Source organism: Podarcis filfolensis (assembly GCF_964270895.1).
Source record: "Podarcis filfolensis genome assembly, chromosome: 13".
Classification (NCBI taxonomy): Eukaryota; Metazoa; Chordata; class Lepidosauria; order Squamata; family Lacertidae; genus Podarcis; species Podarcis filfolensis.
The window spans coordinates 20017653-20041893 of NC_139615.1; the positions used below are offsets into that span (position 1 = coordinate 20017653).

The following is a 24241-nucleotide window of genomic DNA, read 5'->3' on the forward strand; positions in this document are numbered from 1 at the left end:
AGGACTGTAGATTGCAGTTTGGAGACACCTGATTATTGCGTTCTCTCTCTCTCTCTCTCTCAGCAGCCAAGTATGAGCAAGCTGCGCCAAATGACGAAACCCTCCTGAAGAAAATGGGAGAAGATGCCGAAAGCCATGAAGGAAAAGCCAGGTGAAGTTTTTGGTATCTAAGAGTCCACAGAATGACATTTTGGCACAGGGTTGTTCCAGGCAACGTAATATTGTTGCATTTTATTATGTATTTCCTTAAAAATGCATTTCCAGTATGATACTTGCAGGAGGCTTCATTTTAAGGTCAAGGCAATTTAAATAATTTAAAATCAACCTTCCATTCTGAAATCATATACATAGAGCAGAGCTCTGCACTCTTTGGGAATTCAAAGAAACCAAGGAATATTGAGGTTTTTAAAATGGATATTATAATTTGTTAGTTTCAGGGCTGTGCCTCTCCCAACTCAGGGCCCCAAACGAGCCCAAGGAACACCTGATCCAGCCTGATCTTCATACTGATGACCAGTTGTGTTGTGACATACGAAAGAGTGCCTAGCTTGAGGGTTCGGTTAATGTTTAATTAAGGTTAATAAACCCTTCATGTCAGGAGGGAGGTTGGGGAACAAGAAGCTGCATCTCCTTGCCTCCCTGCTCTGACTGCAGCACCGAGAGCAAGAGGGTTCAATCCTGCCTGGTGCTGCTTCACCAACACATCCCCCAGTCTGCCTCTCCTCTTTCTCCGTAATTTCCCTCCCTGTCCCAGTTTGTGTGTAATATGATTTCTTTTCTCCTTTTGCTTTTCACCTTATACACTGCATTATCTCTATGGCTATACTTTAGCTTCATCTGTACCAAGTTATGTTTCTTGTTTTTAAGTGTTTTAATTCTGTATGGAAAAACAAATTTCTTTTTTATTATTATTCATGTATGCTACAACAGCAGCAAGAGTCTTGATAGCACAAGGATATAAGAAGGAGGAAACCCTGACAAAGGAACAGTGGCAAGAGAAATGGATGAACTATGCAGAAATGGCTAAACTGACATATGAACTGTGAGATAAGAACAACTGTAACTTCAAAGAAGAATGTGAACATTTTACAAAGTATTTAAAAAGACATCAAAATGAATTGGACTCCTTGGCAGCTTTTGAATAAACATACACAAATTTAGTGTTTGATAACTAAGGATGGAGAACCCCAGTTGCCTCCTGCAACCCTTGAGCCATAGACTGGGGTCATCTATAACTACAATGCTACATCTGAATTTCTACAGATTTGGGTTTGTTTTTTTTTTAAAAAAACACTTTATTGAAATTTGTTTTTCCTTTTTAAAAATTTTTTAATTAACACTTTCATCATAACAATATATCAAAACATCATATTCGTTACACTGGGGAACAATTTTTTTTTTTCATTTTCTGTTGCATGAGATTTTTCAGCTGTTCTTATATGTTCTTTCAATGCTGATTTCAAATCTGAAATCGATTTTCGTGTACATGCTATAGTTATTTTGCAATTTCCAACTTTTGCCGATATGTCATATTTACACTGGGGATAACTGGACACATTTTTGTCTACTCGAAGAAGCCATGGTCCGATATGAAAAATACAAATATTTAGGTTACAAAACTGTAAAAATAAAGAAAAATTAAGTTTGCAAAACAATTATTACCTTGTGGTTAGGGTAGATCAATGTGTCAGTGTCCACTTATCCCCAGTGTAAATATGACATACAGTGGTACCTCGGGTTAAGTACTTAATTCGTTCTGGATGTCCATTCTTAACCTGAAACAGTTCTTAACCTGAAGCACCACTTTAGCTAATGGGGCCTCCTGCTGCCACTGCGCCGCCAGAGCACGATTTCTGTTCTCATCCTGAAGCAAAGTTCTTAACTCGAGGTAATATTTCTGGGTTAGCGAAGTCTGTAACCTGAAGCGTATGTAACCTGAAGCATATGTAACCGGAGGTACCACTGTATCGGCAAAAGTCGAAAACTGCAAGATAACTATAGCATGTACACAAAATAGATTTCAGATTTGAAATCAGCATTGAAAGAACATATACTGGTAAGTACAGTTGAAAAATCTCATGCAAAAGAAAATGGGGAAAAAAATGTTCCCCAGTATACTGTGTATCCCAAGGGAATACATTTTTTTGCATACCTCCAACAGTACATGTCATTTTCAAAGCTATACATGTCATGTTCAATGCTATATAAGTCACATTTATACTCATATTGTACTACTTTGGCTATGTGTTTAATAAAATATTGAATTCTTGCATTGTGAAAAACAAAGATTATGGTGAAAAGTAAAAAACATGAATTGCAAAAAAAAACCTAGAGCTTACAGAACAAAACCAACTACAGATATGAAATCAGCATGTTTGAAATTAGGTTAGAACAACTGCAGGTGTCAATGCAACAAAAATTTTGTTCTCCAGTGCTACCCCTTCCCAGACTTCCCTCAGCTCCTCTCTCTGATTTCTCAGCACATATTATTCTCTGCATATTATAAAATTATATCAATCCTTATATTATCTATCTACCATGTTACTGTTTTGCACCTGGAGTCAGTCAGTGCAGCTTGGAATTCTAGTTAAGAAAAGGAAAAAACAGACACAGCCCTGAAGTCTGCGAACCCCTGCTAGAGGGCATGCACATTATAGCAAAATTCTCCCACTGTGATATTTTGTTCCTTCATACTCAGATAATAATATCAGGCCATTTGATAAATTGCTGAGAAAAGCAACAAGTGCTTCTCCAGTGAGTGGCATGTCTGAAATTCTAGGGCTTATTCAAAACTGAAGCACAACTCTCGTTCCCACTGTCAAATGCTGAGACTCAGCCCTGAAAAGTATTCAAGAGTGCTTTTTGACAGCAGAATACTTGGGAGGTTTGGAACCAACTTAGTAACATATAGCATCACAGTCCTTCTGTTTACTCGTGAGGTTTTGACATGCAAAGGAAGCTGCCTTATGCCAAGTCAGACTATTGGTCTATCTGGCTCAGTGCAGCCTACACTGACAGGCAGCAGCTGCCCAGGATTTTAGACAAGGAATATTCCCAGCCCTGCCTGGAGATGCCTTCTGTGTTCTAAACAGATGCTCTATTGCTCAGCTGTGGCCCTTCCCTGGTATTTTTAATTCTGATTTTTCGAGGATTTTAGCTTTCTAAAATGTGTAAGCATTACTACTGCTTTTCAATTATGTATTTCTAAGTATATTTAAAAGACTCTGATTTTATTTATGTTGTGTATTGAGTCAAAGGATTTTATATCTGTATTATTATTGTCTGTATTTGCATTAGGGTAAAGTAACTGCCTTTTGGTTCCAGAGGGTACAGCTACTATTGGTTCATTTAAGCTGCTGTATTTGGATCCTCTGTCTTATTGGTTTCCTCCAAAAGGCAGGACTGTGATTGCCTGATATTGTTCCCTCCAAAATGTATCCTTTCTAGCTAGTTCCCTGTCCCTATAAATGTAGTTCTCCCCTCCTCAGTTCTCAGTCTTGTTTGCTTTAATAAAGAAGTGTTACTACAGAACTGTCTCCAGCATATTATGTCAAGAGAGCTGAAATCACAAACCCCACGTCACAACAATTTATACATTTCTTCTTTATGTAGATCCCACATGGGACTGTATCCCTTTTCATTACCACTTTCAATTCATGGGTCTATTGTTCTTAAGGAGGAACCACACTAATATGCACATAGACAGAAGTGCATTTAGGCGTAGTTCCTCAAAAACAACAGATAATCCGATTTTAGATGGCATGCTTATTTCTATGTAAGTTGACATATGTTCTATTTTCATTGACATGAGCGATAATATATATAGTGTCCATTTTTTAAGGCATTACAGAATGACTTTTTACTCTTTTATTATGGGTTTTCTAATAACCTGCAGGTGTGGCTTTGCTTTAAAATTATGGTATAATTTTCTGCTTAAAAAGACTATTTCAGGTTGAAACACATTCAAGCTTTTGATAACTTTTAATACACGGGCATCAAACTGTTATAAACAAGTTTGTGGTTATTTATCGAATATTGATCTTTAGGCCAAGTATGCATATTGAGTTTTATTCCATTGCATGTTTTAGAATATATTTTCCTTAACCTCCATGACCACTTTAGCCTGAGAAACATGCAAAGGAACATAGGAAGCTGCCTTATATTGTCAGATCCTTGGCCCATCCAATTCAGTACTGCCTACACTGACTGGAAGCAATTCTCTAAGGTTTCGCGGATAGGTCTCTTTCAGCTCCTTAAATCATGCAGGGCCAAACTTTGCCCTCCAGCTGTTTTTGGCCTACAACTCCCATCATCCCTAGCTAACAGGACCAGTAGTCAGGGATGATGGGAATTGCAGTCTCAAAACAGCTGGGTGGAATCAACAACGGCAGACTTCGGGAGAGGCAGGGCAAGGAAAACTACAGTTCCCAGGATTCTTTGCGCGCTGCAGCGGAAGAGGCGGCTTGATTCGAAACCTTATTGGGTGGTGGCGGAGGAGGACAGAGGCGTCGGGCGTGACGACCAATCGGGGCGGGCGGGCGGGCTGTCAAGCAAAACCCATAAAGAGAGCTTGATGCCGCTGCTATGGCGGAGACGGTAAATAGGCGCGGGAGGGAAGCGGGGGGTCTGTGTTTAGGGATGGTGGGGCACTTTGCGCTCGCGTGGCGCCTCCGCCTCACTTCCCCGTTGCCTCTTGCAGGTGGGGCCCTGCTCCAGCAGCGACTCGGAGCCGGAGGGGACCCCCAGGAAGCCCCCCATCAAGCGCCGCCGCATCCTCCCCGCGGACTTCGGCGTGGCCGCCGTCCCCGTCTACTCCAGCAAGGCGAGTGCCGCGCGGCGGGGGCGCCCCTCTCTCTCCCCTTCAGCCGAAAGGGAAAAGGAAGACTTGCCAGGGCGGCTTGCAGACGTCAGCGGCGAGACAGTCCCTCAGCCCGACCTGAAAAGGCGGGAAAGGAAAATGGGCCGAGGAGGGAGGAGGAAAGAAAGCTAACTTCACTGGAGTCGTGCTCTCGGGGCTTTCAGTGGAGGTTCATTTCTCTTCAGTGAATGACGGAAGCAAAATACTTAACCCTTCTGCCTTCGCTGTTGTTACAGCATTATTATATCCAGTCCCCCCCCCCCCAACAAGCATAAGGCAGCATGCTCCCAACCCTGTTCTTGCCTGCTCAACTTCTTTTTCCGTGCTGGGAGGAGAACCCAGGAGTGCTTTAATTTTAGTTCACTTCACAATAGCTCCAGGGATTCCCTATTTTTTTGCTTACTTGATTTAGACTCTTCCTCCACTCCTCACTACCAACACACTCTTGGCTGGATTGAACCCTAATTCCTAGCACCTTACCTTTGCAGAAACTAATCCACTTTCCTTTTCTAAACGGCTTAGCAGTACTGCTTCCTGCCTGCCCAAGTGTCCAGGGGAGAAAAACTGAGTTGTTTTTTGTCCTTTCTCTTTTTCTTTCTCTCTCTCTCTCTTCCCGTCCCCCCCTTGACAGGTTCAGAACAGTCTCCATCTGTTCCCTGAGTCTCTGAAACTGCCCGTTCAAATCCCAGTGCTGTCTTCTGAACCCCAAGTCATTGACACATCAGATGAGGAAGAGGCAGAGGAGGAAGAGGCTCCTACAAAGCAAGTGGAACAAGAAAAAAGGTCTGCTTCTTTCTCTTCCTCTAACCAGCTGGTCTGGAATTCCCAATTAAAACCATATCTCTGTTGGTTCTCCCTTCAACAGGCGTAAAGCTCTGTCCCCTTCACCGCCACCTCCACCGCAGCTCAAGAAACGACGCCATGGAGCTAAGTAAGTATCTGGGGTCCTCTGGAAGGGGAGTGGAGTTCTGTGGATTGGTGCTGGGGTGTGGCGGGGGGAGAGAAAGAGAAGCCTTCCAGGCTTGTTGGGGAGGATTGGGATCTATAAAAAACCCTGGCACCCTGATTTGGCAGGCACAAGACATTTCTAAAGCCATGGGTAGGCAAACTAAGGCCTGGGGGCCAGATCTGGTCCAATCGCCTTCTAAATCCGGCCCGTGGACGGTCTGGGAAACAGCGTGTTTTTACATGAGTAGAATGTGTCTTTTTATTTAAAATGCATCTTTGGGTTGTTTGTGGGGCCTGCCTGATGTTTTTACATGAGTAGAATGTGTGCTTTTATTTAAAATGCATCTCTGGGTTATTTGTGGGGCATAGGAATTCGTTCACCCCCCCAATAGTCCAGCCCCTCACAAGGTCTGAGGGACAGTGGACCGGCCCCCTGCTGAAAAAGTTTGCTGACCCCTGTCTAAAGCCACTTCTTGTGCATTTAGCTGGCTCATGTATTGTGCCAGCTTTTGTTTTCTTGTACTCTGCAAGAGATTTGGCTTTCTGGGAGGGGAAGGAGAGACAGGTTTCTTGGTGGTGGGAGGCTTAGATTAGCTAGAGTCCTCTCCCATAAAGCCAAGCAGATCAGTGAAAGAAATATGTTGTACTATGTGTCTCAGGTTTCCAAAGTTTGTGCTGGGGTTGGGGAACCTCTAGTCTAGATGCTATTGGACTACAGCTTCCTCCATCCACACTAACCTTTAGCCATGCTGCCTGGGACTGGTGGAAGTCAAAAAACATAGGTGGGACCACAGGTCTCCCCATCCCTGCGTTATGTCATCTCTTTCTTTTAACCAAGTCCTAGCAGTGTATGTCTCCAGAACACCTTTGCTAAACTAATTTGTCCTGCACATATTTAACAGATGGGACTCAGAGAGTGCCTCAGCCCAGTTCCCCATAGATAATCCATGACAGAGATGTGTTTTGAATCTGGTCTGTCAGTGATCTGGTCCTCTAACTCACAACTTGTGGCTTTCAAAACTACTTTCAGCATAAGGTTTATGGTGATTAATTCTTTAAGGTGGTATGCTTGCGATGTAGGTATCTTATTCCCACCTGTTTTATGGGGTTCTTTTTGTTCTGTTGTCTCCTCAGAAACTTTAACCAGAAGCTCAGGAATCTGACGTCCTCCCTCTCAGCTGCCAAGAAAAGCTTGCAAGATGAGGAGCTCAGAGATGATGTGATCCTGATTGATGTGCTTGAGCCCTCCGACTCCCAGGAATTGGTGCTAAAGATCCGGTGTCGGGCTGATCTCTACAAAGTTTCTGTTCAGATGGTGAGTTGCCATGGGTGGGGGGAAGAGCATCTGCTTTGCATGCTGCAAGTCCCACCTTCTATCCCTGGCATTTCCAAGTAGGAAGGATTGGGAGAAACTTCCTGCCTGAAACCCTGGGAGTTCGCCAGAAGCGACTTAGTCATACTGGCCACATGACTCGGAAGCTGTATGCTGGCTTCCTTGGCCAGTAAAGCGAGATGAGCGCCACAACCCCGAGTCGTCTGCGCCTGGACCTAACGGTCAGGGGTCCCTTTACCTTTTACCTTCCTATGTAGTCTATATACTGCAGAGTCAAAATGCCTGACCACTGCTTTGTTCTTTCCCATCTGTTACAAGTATTTCATGGGTCTTTTTCTGATAGCCCTGCTTAAAATTGTCAATGTTTTTGTGAGTCTCGGGAATAGTATGGGATCTTTATTTATTTAAAATATTAACACCCCACTTTTCTTCCTGACAATTGGCCTCCAAGGCAGCTGAGAATAATTGAAAACAATATTTTTTTTAAAAAAAGGCTGTGTTGGCTTGTGGAGGCAGGAAGATGGTGATGATAGTGATAACTGGGAAATGTCCACTTTCCAGGACCCGGATGTTACTGCAGCAACATAAATACGTGTTGAGACATGTTTGTTTTCTGTTTGAAGGGTTTCTACCCGTATCTTAAGCCAAATAATGGCTTGTGAGACACTGATAAAAATCAGTAAGAGAGTTCTGCCCTCAGGACTTAAATTCTAAAGATCACAAAGGAAATAGAATTGGGGAAGAGAAGGAAAAAACAACCTCCCTGGGCAATTGAGCAGGTAGAGTTTTCTTGGTATATGGTGTTTTTTCTAACTCACTCCTTTAACTTTGCACCCCATAGACTGACCCCCTTCAACGAGTGATTGAGCACATGGCTCAGACGCTGAAGGTTCACCAAGACAGAATACTACTCCTTCTCCGAGATCGTGAACTTGCAGCTGATGCCACCCCCCGTGTACTGGGCCTGGGTGTGGCTGATATAATCGGTGAGTAGTGGGTGGGTTTTTTTGTTTCCAGAGGGGTCTTCAGTCCCTTAAGTCTCTCTGTATGACTTTCGCCATCCTTGTCCTTGGGGGGTGCTGATGCCCTGCTTTCACTCCCAGTGGACCCCTTGCTCCTGTTCTCCTGCTTTGTTCCTAGACCCTGCTGTTCCATTATGAGAGCTAATCTGTGATCTAGTGGTCGGAAGTGACTGGGGAGAACCCAGCTTCAAATCCCCATACAGCTCATGGGATAATGCTGGGTCAGTCTGTGCCTCTCAACCTAATATACCCTACAATGGAATTGAGGATTACATTGTGGGGGGATTGCTGTCTTAATCTCACTGGTTGTGTATCAATGTAATGTGGACTTCTTCCAGATTGTGTGGTGGAGACGACTAGCCAAGGGAGCAGTGATGCTGGAAACCTTCAGCTCCGGGTGCAAGGGAAAGACAAAAGCTCCCAGATGGAGTTTACCCTCCAGAGGGTAAGGAGACTGTGGTTTGGGGGCAGAGGGCTACTTAGTGTTGGTGGGGGCAGTATTGCAGCTGTCCTTCTCTCTTGTTCCTGCAGGGGGAGCCATTGCAAAAACTTATGAGTCACTACCGTAAAGCCCAAGGTTTCGGCAGATGCAAACTTGCGTTCTATTTTGATGGACAGCGTTTGGCAGGAACCTGCACCCCTGAAGAGTTAGGGATGGAGTCTGGCGACGTCATTGAAGTATGGAGCTAGAAATCCTTCCATCTCTTCAAAGAGGCTGTTCCCCTGAGGGGGTTTTACTGCTTAACCTGGGCTCTGTGTTCTGACCGACTTCATTGTGTCTAATGTCTGAGTGCAAGGGAAGCAGCCTTGTTCTTCTTAAACATGATAGGAGTGTGGTAATTTCTTTCTGTTCCAGACACAGGGAGGGATGACTGCATTCCAATGTCGCGTTCATCCACATGCCTGAAACTTATTTAATAAAGCAAATTTTGTAACTGGCCCCCTTGGAGCAGAGTGGAAAGAAACTGTTCAGTTATAGTAAAAGCAATACACATTCTGGAGGGCCAGTGTGCACTGAAAAATTCTATTTTGTTTAAATCAGTGGCTCTTTTCCATTTGTTTTAACAATGCTGTATAATCCTGTTACCATTTTCTTTCATCACCTTTACTTGGTGGTAGTAAGCAGAACTGGATTATTTGAGACCTGTGCAGTCTTTTAAACCCTACTAGAAAATTATAGTCCTCTTATTTCTATGCCAGATTTCTCAAACTTCCTTTTTGAAGGCTAGCCAACCTCCAGGATTGTTAGGCTGAAATTCCCATGACCACTGGCCATGCTTGCTGGTACTGCTTGAACCTGTAGCCAAACATCTGGAAGATATTACATTGTCTATATCTGTCTATATGCATCCCCACCCTGAATATGGCTTTTTAAAGCAAATTTGTAATCCATGTGTACAGAGTATAAGTTGGCTTTGTGGATAGCATAGCTGCAGACTCAGAAGGATACTATCTTACCTATACTCTTCCATGTACATCTAACTTACCTAACAATGTCTCTTGGTTATTTAATTACTAGATTTGTACCTCCTTTTTTATTGAAGTCGTCCCTACAGCAAATAAGATATGGAATGAATCCTAATAAAAAGCAGTATTTTTTCAAAGTAACACAGAACCAGTCCACTGGGATCCTGATGTTGTCTCTGCCTCCCTTCCTACTTTTTCTCCTGTTCCAGTTTAGGTCCAAAGTCCTTCACATAAAAGTATATTAGAGCTGTAGTTTACTTATTTAGGCATTTGTCCATGGAGTTCAATGGGATTAATTCTGAATACAAACTCTGACCTTGCAACTCATAGGGGACAAAGATTCTGATATTTATTGGATTATTTGTGTTTCTGTGGAAACATAGCATCAACTTCATGGGTATTCAATGACTACATAGAATTTTGGTAGCTTTTCTCTGCTGCTATGCTGCAAGAAACTGCCTGCCAAAGTTCCTCTTCTCGGATGTTGGCAGGCTTTAGGTTTCAGGCTGCAAAACTGCAAGCAGCTTTTAGAATGGAGTTGGGATAATATATGGTGAAAGAGTGGCAGGAAGTTCCTATGCCCTTTATTTTTTCAGAAAAATGTTACAAGCTACTAGTTTACTTTTTAAAATGTGAAGGACTTTGCCCCTAATTTGTATGTTGACTTTTTCATTGTCTAAAGCTTGGCATGCTTTGCCCCTACCTAAGCATACTTTCACCTAGTTTTGATCTTCGCCAATGCAACTCTTAAACCTATTTTGCAAAGTGTGAAATGTTTTAAATAGGCGGTTCTGTGATTTGGAGGGCTTCAAAGTTGTTTGCGTCTTCAGTTCAGCCAAATGTTGAGACTTTATTTGTTAAAACCTATATTAAAACAACCCACCACAAAAAAAGAGCAGAGCAGGCCCTGCCTTTAGCCAGAATAAGGCAGCTGCCTCAGGTGAGAGATTTTGGAGGGGCAGCAATACGGGATATACACAGACTAAGGCTTAACTGCTAGTCTGGCTGGCTTTGAATGGGGGCGCCATTGTGTTCTTTGCCTTGTGCTGGTTCTGACAGTTACAGCCACAAACTCAGCAAGTGCTGATCCTTGTGTAGCCAAAGGGGCGCCATCAACTCACTGGCGGAGGAAGAGGAGTGCAGAGGGAGCGCACCGCCCCCGGCAGCGTGATCCCCAGGGTGCCATCGTGACGGCCCCCCCGCTGGGTGCCCTACCCCCACCTCCTCTCCACCCCCGGTGCCGGAGCATGAAGCTCTGCCACTGCATCAACGCACTAGAAGTTGGGACCAGCAGGTTTGCCGAGTGTAGGAAACAAAATGCCTTGAGGAAAAAGTGAAGGGGCGGGGGAAACAGCCGAGTGAGGAATGAGTGTACTCACTAGCCCCATAACACTTACGCGTGAGGGTGAAAAAGAGGGATGGAACAAAATGTTTTGGAAAAGGACACGGTTTGCCTGAGCAGCAGCAAACCATACTAGAACATTTTTTTACGGACCCCTCACTTTACAATTTACTGTTGTGTTGTGTTGTGTTGCAAAAAATAAAACTCCTCTGGGACTTTAAAAAGAGCCTTGTGCTGAAGTGTTTTCATTTAATCTTTCTTGGACTGCAGGCAGTTTAGTTTTATGTGAAGTGCACGACGTTGTTTTGCCAAATGAGTGGCAGCTTGATTTTTGCCCTTGCAGCCCGGCGGTAAGTAAATGCAGCCTTTAAATATCTGCCAAGTCTGGCAGGTTGTGAGTTGTGCAGATCTTTTTTTTTTTTTAAATAATTTTTATTGATTTTCACAAACACATAAAAATTAAACAAAAATAACCAAAGAAGAAAGAACATAGAAAAGAAAACAGTAAATAAAGCAATCTTGTCAAATCTACATTATACGTTGTCTTATTTACAAAGCGCATATTAACACCCTGACCTCCCTCCTCCCCACATCGGCTTTCTTAATACAGATCTTCACCCGCAGATTCTTATACCCCTTCTATGTACATCACATGGTTTGTATCAAACCCGCTACAGTTTTTAGGCTTCTGCAATTTATTTTAATATACGCAACAAATTTGCCCCATTCTTCCTCAAACTTTGATCCTTTTTGATCTCGTATTTTGTGAGTCATTTTGGCCAGTTCTATATCGTCAAAGAGTTTACTCTGCCAGTCAGCTATTGTTGGAATTTCCTGTGATTTCCATCTTTGGGCAACAAGAATCCTGGCTGCTACTGTAGCATATTGAAATAGAATCTGGTCTCTTTTTTTGATTTCCTCTCCTATTATGCCCAGTAACATCGCTTCCGGCTTTTTTGGAAATGTGTATTTAAAGAGTTTTTTTAATTCATTATATATTGAATCCCAGAATTTTTTCATCTTCTCACAGTTCCACCACATATGATAGAGATCCCCTTCCTTCAAATTGCATTTCCAACAGAGTGAGTTACTTAATTTGTACATTTTTGCCAATTTTACTGGAGTAATATACCATCTGTACATCATTTTTGTAAGTTCTCTCAAGGTAACACACGCTGTAGACTTCCGGTCAGCGCCAGCAACCGTAATGGTGGATTTCCTCTGATCTCCAGAGGAAATCGGCTTCGTGGAGCTTGGGTTCTACCGCTACGGCGAAGCAGGGACCCGAAAAAAATCACAGGTGGGGAAGCCTGTGAGCTGAAGGCTCGGCGGGCTCCATTTGCGCCCCCCCCCCGCTGCAAAGGAGGCTTTTTAAAGGCTCCGGAACAGATCGGGGGTGAGCGGCGCGGAGCTGAGAGCTGTTTACCCGTCTCCGCGGAGTGAAGCCGCATGCCATGGTCGGAGAGCGCTGACTTCTTCCTTTGAACATTTGGACTAAAAGTAACAACCTGTGAGTAATACGGAAATTGGATTTAAAATTTCTTTTTTTATTTGGCTCCTCTCCTTCTTTCCCCTCTTTTAAATCTCAGAAATCTCAGAAATCTTTCCCCTTCCTCTACGTTCACCAAAAAGGATTTCAAAGTCTCTAATTAACTCTTCTGTCAAGCTTTTGTTTCGAAATTTCCAATGCCTCAGCACAATGTTACTGAGTACTTTCACTTTTGTACTCAGCGGGCACTTTCACTTTCTTTCTCAATCCTGTGACTCTGATCCTGTGAGTTGTGCAGATCTGAGTTAGGATGACTTTATTACCCACCAGTGCCGAATTTATGTATAAGCTAAGTAGGTGAAAGCCTAGGGCCTCTAAATCTAGGGGGCCTCCCACCCACCCCCACCCCCCAGCGGGTAATCTCCCCTCTCCCCAAATTGCAAACCCAAGACTTCATGTGAGGGCAGGGCAACTCGGGCCCAACAACTATGAGACTCAGGGCCTGCCAGTGCTGCCCAATTTGAAACTCAGGGGCCCAACTTGAAATTTTTTTGTGGGGCCCTAGTTCACAGTCAAAGTCTGCAAAATCTTAGAGATATAAATCTGTGTGCTAGGTCATTTTCACAAGGTCAGCAAAGCCCTTCAGAAATCAGGCCTGTTATTGAGTTCTCGGGCACGTTTGTACTGTTGACTTGTGGATTTTTAAAGGAAAATTAGAGAAGATCTTGATGAGCTTGAGAAGCAAGCAAATGCCACCTTGACAAATGTTAACTACAAAATGAGAAAAAGAGTGAGGGAACAGCAAAGAAATGACAGAAGTGCACCTAGTGCCTTGGATGCACTTTCTTCAAGAGAAAAGTTTAGGATAAAATCCTTTATTCCTATATTCAGTGCACTTGAAGCCAATTTGAAAAGAAGTAGTACTGTGTACAGGGATGTTGCACAATTGCTTTCCATTCTTGCTATCCTGATAGCTTCCAAGCAAATTCAGCAAGGTGTTGAACTGTTGATGGAAGCATACTCAGAAGATACTGACCTGAAATTTATAGATGAACTTTTGCACTTTCACCTATACGTGAGACAAAGCCACAGGCTTACAGCAGAGCACTCTCTGTCTCATACAGACCTTTATCAAATTCTATACAAGGAAAAAATTCAGATGGCCTTTCCTAATGTGGAAGCAATCTTGTGGCTATTTATTAGCTTTATGGTCACTAACTTCTCGGGAGAGGGGTTTTTCAAGACTCAAAAGAAATAAAAATGAATTGAGGGCCACAATGTCTCAAGAGAGGTTGTCCTCACTGAGCATTCTGTACATTGAAAGTGATAAACTTTAATGAAGTTTTCTGATGTCCTTTAGAGGAGAAATTGTGAATTGCAGAACTTTAAATACCCGTCATCCTTGGCTTCACTCAATTTTGTTTATAACTTTCTTCCAGTTGTGAGGGTGGGGGATTGGGAGGGGCCTCACAAGTGGAGTAGCCTAGGGCCTCTCTTCATCTAAATCTGGCCCTGTTACCCGCACTAATTCAGGACTGTAAAAAGAAGTGCTGGTTTCCAGGCAGTGAAGGGAAAAAAACACTCTGCCATGACAGGGAGAAGACCTGGGGTGTAAAGTTCAGAAGGGTAGCCGTGCATGTCTGCTGCACCAAACACAACAAAGGCTCTTATGACTTCCTAAAACAGACTGACAAAAAGAGTTATTGTGGAGCAGGTTTGTTTGGACTAGATGGTTGTACAAACAGGATTTCTGGTGCCTCAACAAACCGATTACATCTGAGGTACCACTTTTGTTTGGAACAGGATTACCCACTTCTAGACGTTACCAATCCTCTTGGTTGTGTGTGGGATCTCTCATAAAGCGTTCACGTTCAAGATAGTGACTCATAAGAACGCAAGTGCCTGCTGGATCCGGCCAGGGGCCCATCTAGTCCAGCATCCTCTCCTCGCAGGGGCCTGTGGGAAGCCTGCAAGCAGGTCAGGAGCACCACAGCACCCTGCCCACCTCCTGTCTCCTGTTCCCAGCAGCTGGCAAACCCAGCCATTTTGATAGCCTCCTCCTGGACAAACTTGCCTGGTCCTCTTTTAAAGCCATCCAAGTTTGTGGCCATTCCTTACTCCTGCGGGTGGGAGTTCCAAACTTTTTAATCATGTGTTGGGGGAAATTCAGTACTTTTTATTTTGCCCCTCCTGATTCCTCCCAGCGTTCAGCTTCAAGGGATGCCCACGAGCGCTGCAAGGGAGAAACCTATCTCTCTATCCATGCCATCCATGCACGGTGTTAGCAAACATCTATCATGTCGCCTCTCTTACTCAAGGGAGTGTTTGTCACAGATTTTGTGGTGGAGGCGTGTGACGGGAAGTGATTATGGAGTTTAATGTGCTTTGGAGACGTGACGGAAGGCGCACTGGCTGCTTTCCCGATAGCGAGACGGTGGCAGTAAACAAGGCGCCAGGTGTGTACCGGGGAGCGCAGGCCGCAGCGCTCTGGTAACCATGGCGACGATGGAACGCGCCTCGAGGAGGGCAGGGACCCGCTATGGGTAGTTCAAACTTCCACAGAAGGGGCAGGGAGCCTGGGCTTGGGCTGGTAACTGTGGCAACCGAAGTAACCCCCACCCTCCGCCGCCACACACGCGCGCGCGCCTCTCTGACGCCTTGAGGGGCGGGAGAGAGCGCCCGGCGCGTCCTGTATTTGTATTGGTGACGCGGAAGGCGATCAGCTCTGTTGCCATGGCACCCAGGGGTCGGGAGGCGGAAAGGGCGGGGACGAAGAAGAGTCACATGATAATCAAAGCCCGTGAAAGGAGGGAGAGGAAAAGAGCCGTCACGTGATCCCGCCGAGCCGCTCCGCCGAGTGGGGAGGGGGTGGCAAGCCGGGTATGTCCGTCGCCGGGGAGGGCGGCGTGTGAGATGCTGGCGGGGCCTTGGTAGGGCCGGGGAGAGCGGGCGACGGGACTCGCTCCCTGGGTAACTCTCAGGTTAGAATTGGGGGAGGCGAAAGGGGGGCGTTTGCGGGTGGGGGCTACAGGTTAATTACAGCTTTAGGGTGAGGTCAGGCTTGGGGGGGGGAAAGGGCCTGTTGTCATTTTTCTCCCTTCAGTCTGAGATGTGACTCTGAGGAGTAGCTACCCTTAAATTCATCTTTGGCTTTGTTTACATTATAGCAATATATGTATGTAATAATAATAATAATAGTAACATAATAAATAAGGGAGTGGGAAATAATCTAATGCTGAACAGTGGGTGTGTTTTGCCTTTGTATTACTGACTGGCCTTCTCTTCTGGTCGTCGTCGTCTTCTGGTTCTTTTTCTCGCCCTAGTTAAGTTCTTCTGTAACTGCCATAAGATTTGCTGTTCTCTCCTGCAGTTCTTTAGGGTTTGTAAGGGGCTGGCTATCTCATATTGTCTTTCCAGTGGATTCTTCTTGCCGCTGGCCATGGCATCTCAGCGGCAACCTTACGTGGATACGGCCCCAATCCTGACCCAGGCAGATGACACAGAGGAAGAGGGAAAGGATGGTCTGCAAACTGGGCATGAAGGGGAAGAAGAGGTACAGACCCTCACAGGCATCTCCTCTACACGGGCTGGCTTCATTGTGGGAGTTCTGTGCTTTGTTAACCTACTGAACTACATGGACCGCTTCACTGTAGCTGGTAAGGGTGCTGGGGTGCTATGGGACGGTAGCTGGAACTTCTCTTCCCAGCTGTATCAGGTGGGTGGGCACTGTAACTTTTAAAGCGATGAGGGGTTGCTTTTCTCCCCACCCACAATAATCCTTAACTTTAAATAATTAAGGGCATGATGGATTGTTGTGGGGTGAGGATACTTAGTTGTCTTTCCCCAGTATTAACACTGTGATCCTTCTTCCTTACCTCAGGCGTTCTTCCTGACATTGAGGCATTTTTTACAATTGATGATAGCAAATCAGGGCTCCTACAAACAGGTGAGTAGGGTGGTGGGGCTTGGTTCTTCCCCACCCCCAACCCAGGCACTTCGTAAGGGCAGTGCTATTGAAGCAGGAGTGTTTGCCACTGGGAATAATTATTTCTTTCTTCTCAGTTTTTATTAGTAGCTATATGGTACTTGCACCAATTTTCGGTTACCTGGGGGATCGCTATAATCGCAAATACCTGATGTGCATTGGGATCACCTTCTGGTCAATAGTGACGCTGGGGAGCAGCTACATTCCCAAGGAGGTATGGAGGCAGGGGAGAAGATTCTGTAGATTAGTTTTCACCCAGGCATGCGGAAGAACTTTGGGTTTGGGATCTGTGTGTCTTCCCTTCCACCCCCCAGCATTGAGGCTTATGGGGCAGGGGAGATCTGGCACAGCTGCCCTCTGAGATTGGGAAGGTGCAAGGCTTTCCTTCAATTTAAGCTGTGTGTCATTAAGCTGAACTCTGGATAAAATCACAAACATTTGCTAGCTGGTAAGAAACTGTTTTGGAAAGCCTTGTGCCTGATTGACTAGAGGAGATTCTTACTTATCACAAGCCACAGAAAAGTGGCTATTTATAAAGTATTGCCGAACAGGTTTGAAACCTGTTCTTGACATTCACAGTTACCAAACAAGGAATCCTAGGAACTGTAATTCGGAGAAGGGGTTAAGAATACTTTACAAAGTATTCTTTGCACCCATACATGACTGCATGTCCTGAGGTTCTTTAGGGGTGTGTTTCAGATTTATAGCTACACTATTACATCTCCTCAGTTTATTGTTTGTTTTCTCCACATTAGATGTTCTGGCTGTTGCTGCTGACACGAGGCCTGGTGGGTGTGGGAGAGGCCAGCTACTCAACTATTGCCCCCACCATTATTGCTGATCTGTTTGTGGGTGACCGGCGATCCCGCATGCTCAGCATCTTCTACTTCGCCATACCTGTGGGCAGGTGGGAACACCCTGTGGTCTGTTTCAGGGCGGGGTATGCACTGTAGTGAAGTTGAACTGGAGATATTCATCTGTTTACTGTAAATTGGCAATCAGCCTTATGCAACAATCAAAGCAAGATGTGTGTGTTCATAAGCCATGGAATAGGAGCATAGGAAGCTGCCTTATATAACTGATTCAGACCATTGGCCCATTTAGCTCAGTATTGTCTACACTGACTGGCAGCAGCTCTTCAGGGTTTCAAGTAGGGCTCTTTTCCCAGCCCTATCTGGAGATGCTGGAAAGTGAACCTGGGGTTTTCTGCATGCAAGGCAGGCACTCTACCGCTGACCTCTGGCATTCCCCCATTGCTGCAATGACCAAACCTAACTGGCTTTCACAGAAAGAGAGGAGCCTGCCTGAGTGTGGGTCTGACTGTTCTCCCTTTTCACCTGCAGTGGACTGGGCTACATAGTGGGTTCAAAGGTGAAAGATGTGGCTGACGACTGGCATTGGGCCCTGCGGGTGAGTAGGGGATACAATTGTACTGGTTGGTGTTTGTTGCCTTATGTTCATGTTGCAGTTCAGCTCATCTTCATCACATTGTAGTAAGCTTGTCTGCTATGCACCTATGCATACAGTGGTGCCTCGCAAGAGGAAATTAATCCATTCCGCGAGTCTCTTCGTCTTGCGGTTTTTTCGTCTTGCGAAGCACGGCTATTAACGGCTTAGCGGCTATTAACGGCTTAGCGGCTTTAAGAAAAGGAAACAAACTCGCAAGAACTCGCAAGACGTTTCGTCTTGCGAAGCAAGCCCATAGGGAAATTCGTCTTGCGGAACGACTCAAAAAACGGAAAACTCTTTCGTCTTGCGCATTTTTCGTCTTGCGAGGTACCACTGTACATGTTTTTATTTTCTTCTGTTTAGAATGCCTCCAACTTAGATCATTATCTTCTCATACAGGTGACACCAGCCCTAGGGGCGTTGGCAGTGATACTGTTGATAACTGTGGTGCGGGAGCCACCTCGGGGAACTGTGGAGACGCACTCAGATGCCCCTCTGCAATATACTTCCTGGGCAGCTGACCTGCGGGCCCTGAGCCGCAAGTGAGTAATGGGTACCATTTAATGTACTGCTGCCATGTAGGCCACATCCCACCTTTCCATTCTGGAATAGCTTCCTTGACCTAGTTTCATTGATTCCAGATCAGTGTAGATATTCTCTTTAGTGATAGATAAAGGACAAGAAACTGAGAAGCAAAGCAAACCACTTAGGGAAAATCTGTACAGTCTTCTTTCTTGTGGGGGCTTTCAAAGCAAGACTGACAGGAAGCTATCCAGAGTGCTTTATGGAGGTGGTTTTGAAATTTGGTTCCTCAGAGTATTGGGGAACTTAATTAAGGAAATTGGTAATGGCTGTGAAGCTTCCCTTGAGCATAAGCTTGTCCAATATTATCAGTCTTTCCCTGCAGTTATAAGCAGATGTTGAGATGTGTTCTAGGGTGTGTGCTCAAATTGCACCAGGTCCAGCAGGCCTGGTCAATGACTTGTTTAATCCACAAGAAAGTGCCCCGGCATTCTTTGTAACATAATAAGGGCCAACAGGCTAGTGCAGTAGCTGTTCATTGAAAGTGGAACACTTGAAAAGGAGTTGCTTTAAGACAGGGGTTGGGGAGACTGTGGTCCAAGGTCCATTATGCAGCTTTTGGCCTAATTTCACGAGGCTCTCAGCTTCATATGATTGGAGAAAAGAAGTCCTGAGGTAAAGGTGGTTTTAGGGTAGTGTGACTGGTGTGTTTGTACTGGGCACTGCTCTGCAGGGAGCACCAAAACAATGATGTAGATTGTGTAGAACAATTCAGTGACAGGCAGTGGGCGCCAGATTTTAGCACCCAGGGCACTGCTGAAATTTGTGTGCCCAAAGTCTGCCACTGCCAGAGTGGGGAAATGGGGACTGAGGGAAGGGTGAAATGGAGTGAGGGAGGAAGTGATAAAAGCCCTCTGCAAGTGATCAGTCTGCAACTCTGATAAGAGTTCTCTGTCCTCACTGCAGTAACCTGCTAGATAGGAAACAAGGTGAGGAGAAGGAGAGGGGAAAGGGGTAGCCTTGTCCATCATTGCCTCTGGCCCTGACCCCACCTGGCATACCAAATAATATAAAGCCCTTGACAGAAAATGTTCTCCCTGCTCTGGTTTTAGGTCTAGGGTTGCGGCTCTCTGCAGATGTGATAACTGTGATCAGTAATGTTCTTTGTAGGAGGCAGTGGCACCCTACACACTGTGTTTCACAAATTGCCCCCAGTTGCAGTTCCCTGGTACGGTTTTTTTCTCCTAGTAACCTCCTGAGCTGGAGAACACCTTGCTACTTGTGCCACCACTATTACAGGTGGGCAAACTGTGACCTAAAAGAGATCCTGCCATGGGATGGCTGAGTGTTTCTAAGGACTGGCTCATCCCTGGTTGCCTATAGTTTGATTTCTCTGTATTTTTACAGCTGAATGGGTGAGCCAACTCTCTTGTAGAGCATTATATGTGAGGTCATAGGAAAGTTATGTTTGTGGCAATAGATCTGTGATGGTTCCAATTGCTCAACTGCAGGAATGATTAGGGCTATTGTTTTATGCTCACATTTCCTCTCTCTCTCTCTCCCTCCCCCCCCGCCCCCCCACCACCATGGACAGTCGCAGTTTCATATTGTCATCGCTGGGCTTCACAGCTGTGGCCTTTGTAACAGGCTCCCTGGCTCTGTGGACACCAACTTTCCTGTACCGCTCACGCCTGGCCGCTGGCACTCTCCAGCCTTCTCCCTCAGGACATGCTTCTGACTCTGATAGGTGAGTTAGTAGCTGAGAAAGCCCTTAGTCATGACATCAGTTCAGCTCTCTTTTGAGGAACACTTGGTTCAGCAGTGGAGGTTCACCACTGCTGTCTTTTGACACCCCTGTTTTTCTTAACTCTGAGCTGTTTGTAGTATAGGAGCTAAGAAACTGTCACAAATGGGGATGCCCCAAATCTTGAATCTTGTCCCTGCTGTAAACTTGCTAGATGGCCTTGGCATGCTACTGTCTCTCATCCTCCCATCTGCAATGTGGGGTACCATATGTGAAGCGCTCTGAGCCTTCTCTGCGGTGCTTTTATGAATGCTTCGTGTCATTATCTCTGCAGCCTCACCTTTGGCGTCATCACTTGCGTGACTGGTGTGCTGGGTGTCAGTGCTGGGGTGGAGATTTCCCGGCGCTGGCGCCGCACCAACCCTCGTGCTGATCCCCTGGTGTGTGCAACTGGACTGCTGGGCTCTGTCCCCTTCCTGTTCCTGGCAGTGGTGACCGCTAAGCAGAGCATCGTTGCCACCTACGTGAGTTCTCTCCAAGTTTCACTTGTTAATTTGGTACAGCCCCCGGGGGTGCTGCCAGCTTTCTTGTGGCAGTGTCCATGGTGTGGCATGGTGGGTACCATTGCCTGTCCCACCATTGCCTGTCCTGTGCTTTTTAAACTTTTCTACACTGCTTTGGAATCTTAAAAAATAAAAGGATTTTTAAAACAAAAATAATACCGTCTCTCCTCTTCACCCCTCCTTCCTCTGCAGGTATTTATTTTCATTGGTGAGACCCTCCTCTCCCTCAACTGGGCCATAGTGGCGGACATCCTTCTGGTGAGACTGTGGGGAAGAGGCAGTGTGCAAAACTCTAGACTTTTATTTCAGTTGCAGAATTGCACCGTTCTCATTTGCCTTCCCATGTGGTGGTAGCCAGGGAGAATCAAGTAGAGTGAATCAGCCCTGGATTTAACTGTCCATTGACAGTGGGTTTTTTTAAAAAAAAACTTAGTTCTGCTGAGAATTCACAAGATATCCTCAGGCAAATCTCTTTCCCTCTAATGAAACAATAATTCTGGCCTACTCTAGGGAGGAGTTAGAAGTATTGCTGCGAGTGTGCACCTTGGGCATCCCTCCAGGGCTCCTGTGCCCACGGTACATAGCAGGGTAGTCAGTGTAGTGTTTCATACAGCTCCCAACATGATGGTTTCTCCTCCCTTGTGCTGCCCAAATCCCTATCCCATTTTGGCTGTGCCACTGTGTCATAGATCCACTGGCGCAACGGTTCACGGGTATATATTTATGCCACCACAATTGCTATCTGACATGGCAGTTGGCATGGTGTACAGGACTGCACTCCTGTGCTGCCTTTCTACAGAGGACTGCATGAGCTTCTGGGGGCTTCTGGTCCCCTTTGTCAAATGTGCTAAGTGAAATCCTCAGTTGGCAAGAGTGTGTATGACACCAAAGTGGGTATAGCATAAAAGAGGAGCAAGATGAAGGGCAACCAGAAGAGGCTTAGCAATGTGTGTGAGAGAGTGGCTTGTAATGGCTTTATAGTTATGTGGGGAAGTGACCTGAAAACTTGTTTGCTGTCCAGCAGAGGGCACCAGTAAATCAGCTGTATTCTCTTCCCAGTATGTTGTCATCCCCACACGCCGATCCACAGCTGAAGCTTTCCAGATCCTGCTGTCACATCTTCTGGGTGATGCTGGGAGCCCTTATCTCATTGGCCTGGTAAGTGCTTGGACAGCGAGAAGGCACTTCTGGTCAGCTTTTCAAAGCTTGCGACTTCCGAGGCATTCTACCCATCAAGCAGCTCCTCTTTTCTCTGCCATCAGCCGCTTGCTCTTTCCCAACATTTAGATCATACCTTGCAAGGCTCACACAGCTGTATTTCTTGGGCCGAAAGAGCCCAGGCTGATCCTGCAATATTTGTTCAGGCCAAGGGAAATTGATGCATTGCAACCTTGTGCAATACTAACCTCCCAGGACCTAAGCTCAGCTGTTGAAGCTCTGCTCCGGGGTGATCATCTTAAGAACAGACTGTTTTCCATTTGGGAGCAGGGCCTTCTTAATAGCAACTCCAGAGCTAAGAATCTCTCACAATGTTTCTTGTATGTTGCCTGCCAAGCTGTGTTTGGAGGCATGTAAAAATGTGTTTATCTTGCCAGGTCTTATGAGAGTTAACTGGAAGTGTGCTCTCAAGTTTGTATTAAATAATTTTTTATTTTATATGCTTGTACTGTGTGGCTTTGAAAAATGTTAAAATAGTTCTATTGCCTGTCAGCCACTTCGTAGTCATTCTTGTTAAAAGCCAGCATCAATATAAATAATACATACAACATTAGCAGATACTCTGTTTTCCACATGTTGGAAAGAATTTTGTTGGTTTAGAACTACTGCATCTTCGATTCCTTTAAGCGAGTTTTGAGCAGCAGCACACTACAAACCAGGAGAGAGAGAGGGAGAGAGAGAGTGGTTGAGTGGTAGGGATGGGTTTTGCCACTCATTGCCTCAGCAATGCTATGTGCTAGGAAATAGCACAAGCAATAAATGACACCAGCAATTTCCAATTCTGCCAGCTTTCCTATTGGTTTTGCCGCTCCACTTGACACTGCATAATGGTGTGCATGTTCTTTTGCTGAATCCCTTTTCCAGATCAGTGACCGAATCCAAGATGATCGCCCCCAAACATTCCTGTCGCAGTTCCGAAGCCTTGAATATGCGCTTATGGTCTGTGCCTTTGTGGGAGTTATTGGTGGCGGCTTCTTCCTGGCTACGGCTTGCTTCATCCAGGCAGACCGTAAGCGCACAGAGCTGTATGTACAAGGTAAAACCTCTTCCCTCCATTGGCCAGTCAGAGTTGAGATGTTAAGGTCTGTGAAGCCTGGCACAGAACTGCTGCACCAAACATGCACCCCAGTAGCAAAAACGATTGTGGGTTGCTTTAGTAGTGGCTGTGTGTCATGAGGAAGCCACTCATTTCCTGTGGCACGATAGAACTTTCCTGGAAAAAGAGGGTGGTCTGGTGTAACAGCCAGTTATGAGTTAGGATGGAAAGGGAAGGCGTCCCACAAATGTGGGTGTCCAGGGAGCTTCCCTGTGTGATTTTACATTGCCCAACAAGTGTTTGTCAGGGACAGCAATTGTTATCACCTCACTTTGGAAGCATCTTTTTGATTTAGAATGCCTTGTCCCCCACAAAGAAACCTTTTTGGGCAATTACATGAGCAAGCTTTTGGCTTCTGCCACAGTTTCACCTCATAACTTTGCTGCAGTGGCTGCAGCTGAGTAGCGACAAGAGGAATTTCTGAGTAGCAGGGGTGGCACATGTCTTGATAAGTCCTGTGTGTTAGGAAGTGTGCATGACCATGTAGGAAATAAAGGGAGGACAACCAATCAGGAGCCTCCTTTCCTCTAACCTGAGGCTGGCGCAGCCTCTTTGGACAAACACCTCTGACCCTGTCATGCTCTTTCTCCCTGCAGGGCAATTTCACGAGTCACCTGAAGGCGAAGATCGCATTGTTGTTCCTCAGGGTGGGCGACCCACCAAAGTCCCTGTCTCTAGTGTCCTGATCTGAAGCCTGCCCCACTTGGTTCCTTCAATCTGGGAAAGAATGATGGACTTGTGATCAGCTGAGCATGGCACTCACAGGGAGATGAGGACTCTCTGAATGGACCCAGGCGGGTGGTTTTGTGGGCAACAGGGGAAGATCAGTTTTTTGTGTCTGTGTTTCTGGGATTTTTATAAAGCACTAACTTTATCAAGAGTCATGTGGTGTTTTTCAGATGAACAGGATGAAACAATGAAACCCTTCCTCCATCTCTGCCTTCTACTTTAATGGTTTTTCAAGAGTTCCCAGAGGCTTTTTCAATGGTGTTCCCAATATATGTGATTTCACTTACATTGTGGTGCCTCAAAACGTAACCCCTCGTATATGGGGAGTTGCCTGTATGTCACTAGAGGTATAGGAGAAGGCAAGTAAGGGGTAAACTGGGGCATATTAGCTGTTGCAGCAGGAGAGTTTTCAAAAGCTTTTATGCAGGGGGAAAAACTAGAAGTGGCTCTAACTCAGCTTTTAATAAATGTTAGGG

At 45.4% G+C, this 24241-nt stretch overlaps 2 protein-coding genes and 1 gene segment (V, D, J or C); all 3 read left to right on the top strand.

Annotated features, from left to right (window-relative positions):
- LOC310746484 (immunoglobulin heavy constant mu-like) overlaps positions 1-1276 on the top strand; it is a 30986-nt gene extending 29710 nt beyond the window's left edge. Inside the window, exons 7-8 of the C gene segment in view lie at positions 67-151; positions 931-1276.
- A 3184-nt stretch (positions 1277-4460) lies between these two features.
- Positions 4461-11196, top strand: NFATC2IP (nuclear factor of activated T cells 2 interacting protein). Of its 2 annotated transcripts, XM_083580383.1 has the most exons (9): positions 4461-4596; positions 4700-4822; positions 5490-5641; positions 5724-5789; positions 6941-7121; positions 7981-8125; positions 8500-8606; positions 8693-10692; positions 10733-11196. In XM_083580383.1, exons 1-8 carry the CDS (start codon positions 4585-4587, stop codon positions 8849-8851), a joined length of 945 nt encoding a protein of 314 aa, XP_083436509.1. In that variant the 5' UTR covers positions 4461-4584; the 3' UTR covers positions 8852-10692; positions 10733-11196. The 2 variants fall into 2 exon arrangements, with proteins under 2 accessions (XP_083436509.1, XP_083436510.1); XM_083580384.1 differs by lacking the exons at positions 4700-4822; positions 10733-11196 and having other exon boundaries at positions 4570-4596; positions 8693-9782.
- A 4001-nt stretch (positions 11197-15197) lies between these two features.
- SPNS1 (SPNS lysolipid transporter 1, lysophospholipid) lies at positions 15198-23910 on the top strand. Of its 2 annotated transcripts, none has more exons than XM_083580305.1 (13): positions 15198-15339; positions 15877-16115; positions 16340-16405; positions 16522-16658; positions 17200-17351; positions 17788-17854; positions 18293-18435; positions 20010-20162; positions 20494-20683; positions 20915-20980; positions 21782-21880; positions 22805-22976; positions 23633-23910. In XM_083580305.1, exons 2-13 carry the CDS (start codon positions 15899-15901, stop codon positions 23725-23727), a joined length of 1557 nt encoding a protein of 518 aa, XP_083436431.1. In that variant the 5' UTR covers positions 15198-15339; positions 15877-15898; the 3' UTR covers positions 23728-23910. The 2 variants fall into 2 exon arrangements, with proteins under 2 accessions (XP_083436431.1, XP_083436430.1); XM_083580304.1 differs by having other exon boundaries at positions 15206-15440.
- The last annotated feature ends 331 nt before the right edge of the window (positions 23911-24241 follow it).